This window comes from Antrostomus carolinensis, unplaced genomic scaffold (assembly GCF_000700745.2).
Source record: "Antrostomus carolinensis isolate BGI_N321 unplaced genomic scaffold, ASM70074v2 scaffold4847, whole genome shotgun sequence".
NCBI lineage: Eukaryota > Metazoa > Chordata > Aves > Caprimulgiformes > Caprimulgidae > Antrostomus > Antrostomus carolinensis.
The window spans coordinates 6,445-15,086 of record NW_010326495.1 but is presented as its reverse complement, the minus strand read 5'-3'; the positions used below and the strand labels follow the sequence as shown (position 1 = coordinate 15,086).

At 38.1% G+C, this 8,642-nt stretch overlaps 1 protein-coding gene across 1 annotated transcript in view; it reads left to right on the top strand.

Annotated features, from left to right (window-relative positions):
- SLC23A2 (solute carrier family 23 member 2) overlaps positions 1 to 6,195 on the top strand; it is a 27,750-nt gene extending 21,555 nt beyond the window's left edge. Inside the window, exons 11-15 of the mRNA XM_010171577.1 lie at positions 472 to 577; positions 3,603 to 3,732; positions 3,895 to 4,032; positions 5,198 to 5,293; positions 5,833 to 6,195. Coding sequence (XP_010169879.1) covers positions 472 to 577; positions 3,603 to 3,732; positions 3,895 to 4,032; positions 5,198 to 5,293; positions 5,833 to 6,065 — 703 coding nt within the window. The 3' untranslated portion in view covers positions 6,066 to 6,195. The remainder of the gene's footprint in view (positions 1 to 471; positions 578 to 3,602; positions 3,733 to 3,894; positions 4,033 to 5,197; positions 5,294 to 5,832) is intronic.
- The last annotated feature ends 2,447 nt before the right edge of the window (positions 6,196 to 8,642 follow it).

Genomic DNA, 8,642 nt, shown 5'->3' with positions numbered 1-8,642 from the left:
CCTTGGGATAAGACAGGAATGTGTTCTGAGATGAAAAGTTACAATTTGGTCAAATACAAGGGCCAAGGATCTGAAATATAAGATGCAACTGTCATGTTGAATTATTTTGTTGCAAGTGTAGCATAGGAAACCTGGTCCTAGTCCTGCTGGAGTCCTTGGAAGTTAATAGCACAGTTAAAATCGGTTCTGGAATCAGGGTAGCTTGTCAAATTCATTTGAAATGCAATTTTAGAAATAAAGAGCAGCTCTAAGTTTGACTTGAATTATTTTCTAATTTCCTCAGTTTAAGAAAGTGGGTGTCTAAGACATAGAAAACAGAACTCAAGTTGGTTTTCCAGGTGTGTTGGAGCTTGAAATGTGACTTATAATAATTCATGTGGGACAGATGCCTTAACAGGCACCAGCGTAGGCTGCAGTCTTAAAGCACCACCTGAACTGGGTCTGCACTAATTTTCTGTTTGTGATTTGCAGAGGGATTTTTATTGAGGGTCTCTCCTGTGTTCTGGATGGAGTATTTGGGACAGGGAATGGATCCACTTCTTCCAGCCCTAACATTGGTGTCTTGGGCATCACAAAGGTATGTGCTTTACCTTGATTACTCAGTGACTTGAGTATTTTATCTCCTCTGGGGGATGCCTTGTGTCGTTTTCATGTTTCACAGCATGATCCTCTTTCAAGAAATCATAATAATTAGTACTTCATGCAGACAAGCTTTACACAGCATTCTGAATTTACACAACTTGCCTGTATCAGACATTGTCTAATGGAAATGTATTCTAGATAAGGACCCCAAAAATCTTATTTTTATTCAGAGTAGAGAGCAGTTAGAAAACCTGCGTAGAGAAGATGATGCTAAATAAGCTATCCCTTTGAAAACCAAAAAGGCTCTCCAGGGCTCTAGGGTGTTTTGAGTTGAGGCATAAACACTGTAAATTGTATAGAAATTGATGCTCTTTTGGATGTCTTGGCTCTGAAAGCATTGCTAGAGAACTGACTATTTTTAATATCTCACTTGAACACACAATGAAATGCAACTTGAGGTCCTTGGGTTTTATCTACGTCTGTACTAGGACGTTACGCCAACACAGCTAGAACAGGAGCTGCAGTCAAGGTAACTTCAAAGTTAAATGTACCCTAAATATTTGTTTCCATCATGATAGGTTTTTAAGGCACTGAGGGTGCTTAGGGGATTACATATTTTTGGGAATGTTACTCAGCAAAATATATAAGCACTTGAGGAATTCCTTTGTTCACATGTGGAACTGGGTATGTGCTTGAATGCCTTGCTGAAGTGGGAGACTTTGGACTGCAGATAGATCTGCTTGATACTGTTGATTTAACCTTGTTAAGAAATATCAACAAAATTGCTAAGAGTAATTTATGTTGTGAATACGTACATCGTGTTGCGTGTTTTGCTTGGAAGCTATAAATCTCTTTCATGGGTACAAGACAGAAAATCCTCTCCACTCACAATAATTCATTCCTCTGACTTAATCCAATATAGGTGATAAATGTATCTTCAGCCATTTTTTTTTTCTGCACAAAGGATGATTCTGTTCAGTTTTAGGCTGGAATATAAATACTAATAGCACCATCTGCTGTCTGCATAAGTCTTCCATTCAGTTGCTGATGGAAATTTCCTAGAAGAAATTTTGGTTAGAAAAATCCTTAAAGAAAGGCTTATTCTGTTCTGCTTCCTTTCTGTTGTTACTTCATAGGAGCTGATACGAATTAACAGCACTTTTTTATTAACAGTCCACAGAAGCAAGATCTTGCTTTGGAACAGCGAAAAATGCATGTTACACGGGCAGCTGTTCCAGAGAACAGAGTTAACTACAGTTGGGTCTGTTCAGAGCGCGTGATGGAGGAATGAATATGCCTTACCCAGAATGGCACAGCTGGGTGGCTGTGCTCCAGTGTTTTGTCTTGTTTTCCTGTCTGCGTACTCATTCCTAAAAACCTAATAGTTTTTCAACCTCAATTTACATCAAAATAGATTTTTGGCCCATAGATATTCTGCTGTTTGTTTGGGAGAGGAAATCTTCAGTGCTCACGAGCAAAGACCACATAGTCCTGGTGATCCCACGCAACGTTTGAAAAGGCATTTACCTCCCTTGAAATCAGTAGATGATTACACTTAGAGTTTAAATTGAAGGCTTCAACTTGATATAAATACTGCAAGGTCTTTGAGCTAGTCTGTGAGCAAGTTTTATTTGATTAAATCTGATTAGTTGGGGCATAAGTATAGGCAGCTTATGCCATGATGTTGATGACGAAATGGATACTCCACTAAGGTAACTAGGTACCATATCACACACTCCAAAATAATCACATAAAGCGTGCGTGCAAGTGCCTGGGAATAAATAGTTTTAGCTAAATGCTGACCAGGATGCTTTCAGTAGCTTTCAAAAGGAGCTTAATTTGTTTGCCTTGTAGTGATTGAGCATTTGCATAAATAATTGCTGCTATTGTGTAGATTTTTGTAAAGAATCTGCCTGTTTCATGCAGGAAGATAATTTTAGAGCAAGATAATGGTGGTGCGGGAAATGAGTATCTTTATAAAAAAATAGAGAAAGGTGCAGGCTAACTTATTATATGTGTGTTGTTATTCTAGTGAATGCCCTAATTTACTGGTCTAGCTTCTGTTTGTGGGTAAACACATTTCACCTGACAGTTAATCAGTGAAGAATGTGGGGGAAAGAATTACTTTTACCCTAAACATACCTACTGTATCTTTTATCCTTATTTCATTCATTTAGCTTAGTCACACATGATTAACAAATTAATATCTACTTCCCTTTGACGCTTAATATTCTGTAACAGGAGACCTACAAAGGGCTTTGCTCAAAACCACCTTACCAGCATAACAGGGAGGGGTTTTTGTCCCTAGTGCACCTCTTATGCAAGTAGAACACTTTTAAAATATCAATCATTCAGGTTTATCAACTACCACTACAACATAGTGCCAGAGAAATACTGCCCAAAGTTGAAATGCTTAAAATAAAAATGGGAAGGAAGTGCAGGCACTTGGTTTCACAGTGTTAGCACAGCCGTGATTTGCATATGAAGTGAGTTCAGTTCTCATCTCGGAGAGGGTTGTTATAAAATCAATTTATAATCTCTGTCTAGAAAGCCTGCATCTGCGTGGTAAGTAACTAATATATAAATATATATATATATGTACTTGTGTAAAAGGGCAGCAACACATGGATTTTTTTTTCTTGTTTACATTACGATTTATCCGTTTGCCATCTCTCCTAGTGATGGTCTATTTGTTTTCTTTATTGTAGATGAGACTGCGCCACATTTCATGCTTATTGTGGCTGTAGCAGTTACAGATTGGTTTTAAAGATGACTTAACGTTTATGAAAACAAAATCAAACAAAGTTATGTTAGAATTGGAGTGCAGCCATGTTACAGCTGAGCCCCTCCAAGACATTTGTAAAGGCTCTGCAGCCTGTGTTTTAACACCACAAAAAATATGCGTGGAAGCTTGAAAAGAAGTTTTAAATGCAAAAAAAAGAATAATAAAATAAAATGCAAGGTGTGAAGTTGGACTACGTGCGGATTTTTTCCAGTGTCCTTTCCTTTTTGTTCTGCAGGTTGGAAGTCGCAGGGTTATTCAGTATGGGGCAGCCTTCATGCTCTTGCTTGGGATGGTCGGCAAGTTCAGCGCTCTCTTTGCATCGCTGCCTGACCCTGTGCTCGGTGCCCTCTTCTGCACTCTCTTTGGTAACGTATGTTTTTTCACTCCTTTTTCTGTACTGTGTGGCTATCTTTTTACTGTAGTGCTGTGTTTATATGTATGTTGCTATCTCTCTTTTTTTTTTCTTTTTTCTTTTTTTTTTTTTTTAAGAAAAAGACTATATAAAAGCTTGTTTTATTTGTATTTAGGGATGATTACAGCTGTGGGCCTGTCTAACCTCCAGTTCATAGATCTAAATTCTTCTCGTAACCTGTTTGTACTTGGATTTTCCATTTTCTTTGGACTTGTCCTTCCAAGCTATCTCAAACAAAATCCACTGGTCACAGGTATGTGTTTCTGCTCATTTACATGAAGCATCTTTTTACCCTGTACTCATATGCAAAGTGCATACAAGTACAAAGAAAGGTAAAGGGGAAATAAGAGAAAAAACAAAGTAACATGGAGACAATAAAAGCTATAGATGAGAAGCCAGGTGTATTCAGAGGAGAAGTAATTGAGATGTTGAGACCTGAATTGCATGTTTCAGTGGGATACATCTGAAATTGTCCTGCTGTCTCTGGGTACAACTGTGGAGCAATGGAAGGAGGCAATTGCCAGTTGGACTGAGGAAAAAAAAAAAGACCAAAGGGGTGAATCTGAATTGTAAATATTAAAAGAACAAGGAGAAATACTAAGGTAGAGCTTGGAAGCTAAGAATTTGTTTGGGGTTTTGAAATTTTTTGTCACTGCAGACATATGTTCTGAATCTGAATTTGAGTGAGTTCAATTTCAGACTGTTAGCCAAATTGTAGTTTTGGTGAATGCATGGAGAAGGTTTTCTGGTTTAATACTATCTTCTCAGCAGTGGTGATGGCAGCGTCCATCATGAAAAGAAGACTCTCTACAGGAGTACTTAAATTGTTAGGTTTTGTTTTGGTTTGTTTTTAAGAGGAAAGATTAGCTCACTTTTTATAGCTATCACTTCAGAACCACATTTAAGAGCACATTGAACCTACTTTAAGTTGTTCAGAAAAGTAGATCATTCAAGCAGAGTAGGTGATGATATAGTAATACAATGTTCTTCCATGAATTGGTGCTATGAAGTCTTGCCCTTTTAAAAAGTAAAAGTTTATAAAAGGAATTATTTTGGTACACATGATTTTACATTATGAACGTTTCTCCTTTTGCACTTTGTAGTTTTCTATTTAGTTTAAATTAAGTTGCTGTGTCTGCAGTAGATACTAAAAAGGCATTTCATGACATTTTTATAAGCAACTGAAAGTTTGTGGAGTAACATTTTGGGAAAGAAGGGGTCCCTATGGTGTGCTACATTAGTCAAAAGTTCTTCTGCATCTGTTCTCACCTGGCTTTAAGAGTCCTATTTGAGCAAATTCCTCAGTGAACCCAGTAGCAAGTTTTCCTGGTTGACCTGCATGTCAATCAGTAGGACGTGTGTCATGTATATGTAAGATACAAGTTCAGATTCTAACTTTGTTTTTCCTGTTCTTCTAGGAATAGCGGGCATTGATCAAGTATTAAATGTTCTTCTCACTACAGCCATGTTTGTCGGTGGTTGTGTTGCATTTATTTTGGATAATACCATTCCAGGTCAGCATGTGAGCTTATCATTTTATCTGAAATAAGAACTGCCTTTCTGAATGAAGATAGCACAGCATTTCATGGAAGCAGGAGATGAGGAAGAGACTACAGCTTTTGTTGTTGACTTCTTTAACACCTAGAGCAGACTGCTTAACACCTGCATGCCTCAGTTTCCCTGAGAACGCTTTGAATCTTTTTCAGGTTAAGGTCTCTATCCTCTTAAACATATAAAATAGCTGGTAAGAATCAAACCAGAATAGTAATAGAGTAAAAATATTTTAAGATCCAAACCTACTTCCATTCATTTAAGAGCAAAAATTTACCTCAACTTCCAGTTACAAAATAAACCAGGTAATACCAATTTCCAAGAAACATTTTTATTTCCCTCTTCCTGCCTCTTTGTGGAATCTAAAAGATCTTTCCAGTGCTTTGATGAACATGGTGTCTGAGTCTGGGGTTTTCTTTCTTAATCTCTACTGTATATGTGTGTGTTTACATAAAGATATTCATGTATAGATATATTTTTTTTCTTTTATTTTCACTTCTAGGAAGCCCTGAAGAAAGGGGAATACGGAAATGGAAGAAAGGGGTTGGTAAAGGAAGCAAGTCACTGGATGGCATGGAAACATATGATTTGCCTTTTGGCATGAACTTTATTAAAAAATACAGGTGTTTCAGCTTCCTGCCCATCAGCCCTACCTTCATGGGTTACACGTGGAAAGGCTTCAGGAAAAGCAGTAACTGCAGGAGTTCAGATGAAGATTCAGAAGCTACAGTATAGCCTTAGTTGAAATTATATTATCTAGTTGTAGTAAAAGATGTATTTGCAGTTTCTTGCTGATTAAGAAGCATTAAAATATATGTTTTGTATATCTGCATTTAAATTCTGGAACCAGAGCTGAGACAGATCTTTTTTTTTTAAAAAAAAAAAAAGAAAAAAAAAGCTTTCCTGTTGTGGGTGGTGGTCGCCAGATCTAGTGTCTCTGGGTTAAACTTGCAAATGTCCCTCTGTTTGATTTTCAAAAGCTATAGATACCTGCGCACCTCAGTCTGTTTATTTAAATGGGGCTTAGGTTCTGGAAGTATGTAGGTGCTATTGAAAAATGTTCCTTTTTCATGGTGATTTTATTTATGTCATTGATGCTGGCGTTTTTGGCGCGTTCATTGCTGGCAATGTTAGTTAACGCCAGGAAATTTGAATCCTGTGAGAAGGAGGGGGGCGGAAAATAAAAAGGAAAAAAAAATTCTTCTAATTATGTCAAATCCCATATATATAGTTTTCTGCTCACTAATTTGCACATTCCATATTTTCAGCCCCTGGAAATCAGACTTAGATGGTACTGGCAGATCATGAGAGTATTTTTTTGAATTACCAATAGTTGAGTCAGACACCCAGTGTTAAGACAGAAAGTTTCTGTAGTAGCTTTACTGATGAAAACTATGTCTGACTTCTGATAGCTTAGTGCTGTAGAAGGAACCACTCGTTTCATGTCAGTTCACATTTTTAAACGTTTGCTTTTTCTGCCTGGCATTTAACCACCTGATTTACAATGTCCAGGTGGAGATTTTCTTTAAAGGAACACATGTAGCTTGAGTTTTATAGAGATGGGAAACTTTTTAACTTCCAGATGGGACCTGATAACAGTTTTTACAGTGTATCCTGTATCCAGCAAGACATTTCCTGAACAAAAATGCTAATTTCTTGAGCAGTTCTAAGCCATTAACATCCGTATACATGCAGCTTTCCCTGCAAGGAAAGCCACGGAGTCAAAACTCTGCAGCCATTCGGTGGTTTGGATCTGTGTAGAATTTTCTTGATCAGATATCAAGAGCGGATGCTGCCTACGAGCAGCTTACGTTGCATTGCCTCGCCTCTTTTTCTTCTCTCTTTGTGGGGCTTCTGGAAAAGCTTGTTGCTGTTGCAGAGGTGATCTTGAACGACAGAGACACTACATTTGATGTCCTCATCCACTGGATGGTTTAACGGGTATTGGGTCCAATCAGGGCACCATTCAGAATTTTTTTTTTTTTTTTTTTTTCCCCTGGAATAGTCTCAGCTCTGATGTTATGTGGGTGTTCATGCTCATCACGCATTCATAATTAAAAGTTTTATTCATGTTAATGTTCTTACTATTGCAAGTTAGTTTTAGACTTCAGTGTGGCCCCCAAAAGCATTTTTAAGCTGTGGAGATCATCAGGGAAATGTAGTGTAATGTCATTTCAAGGCCAGTATGCTCTACGGTGCTTGCGTTCTGTATTCCTGGAAAAAAACATAACAGTAGATCCTGTAATTCACTAATATATTTATCAAAGTTTTTACTACTGGACGGGAGCGCAGGAGCTCTGTTTTCTCTGAGTCTACTTCCAGGTGAATTTGTTATTGAAGCATGGAAGGGTTGGGGTGGGGAGGGCAAGGAAAGAGCTTAACGGATCAGTGCTGAATAGTGTAGAGTCGGAATGATTCCATTGATATCATTCTCAGCATGCCATGGCTGTTTCCAGAAACTATTTTATACCGCTTTTTCCATAACAAAGCATGTGTTTGTTCCTGCTTCAGGGAACTTTCAGTAGTTTGCAGTCTTGGTGTCAATTGGACTAATCTTGAAAGGTGGGTGGAAGAGTTATTGTGTAGTAGACAAGGTTAGTTTGCCTGTGAAACAAAAGTCATTTTGATAATTTTTAAATTGTTCCTCTTCAGGTAGCGAGGTGTTAGATTTCCACATCTGCTTCAGATAGTTTGAGTGCAGAGACCTCTAATGAGTGGCAAGAAGATTCTAAATTTCCCAACTTGATGTGCAACCAAAGATGTGCGGGAGACATGGGGGAGTTAAAAATATATATGTGTATATATATATAAAAGGAAAAGAAAAATAAAAGCAACCTACATATGGTGGTTGTAATGACATAAAATGCCAAAGTTGGTTATCTTGTAAATGTTGAGAAAGGGAGGCAAAAGGTTTTCTTTAAAACAGTGTCACCTTGGAAATATAGAAATGTCAAGTCCAGTGACACTGCTGGGCGCAGAGCGCGGCAGTGAGCCTGTGTCCCGAGGCTTTTCTAACTTCTCCCCCCAAATATTCTTTTGATAACTTCACTGCTTATGCAGTCGAGAGACAGGGTGATGAGAAACAGCGTTTGTCTTCTCCCACCTTTGGCTGAAGTACAGCTGTGCGTGTTCTGCATTGCCTTCACTTGAGAACGGCCAAGACAGTTGGTGACATTTCGGGCAAATTACAGGGCAGCGAATCCAAGGATTTTTTTTTTTTAATTCTTCCTGCAGCAGAACACCATCCCTTTCTTGCAGCGCAGGAAAGACTACCCGAATAAGTGAAGTCTGATTATTTAACTGTTGGATTAA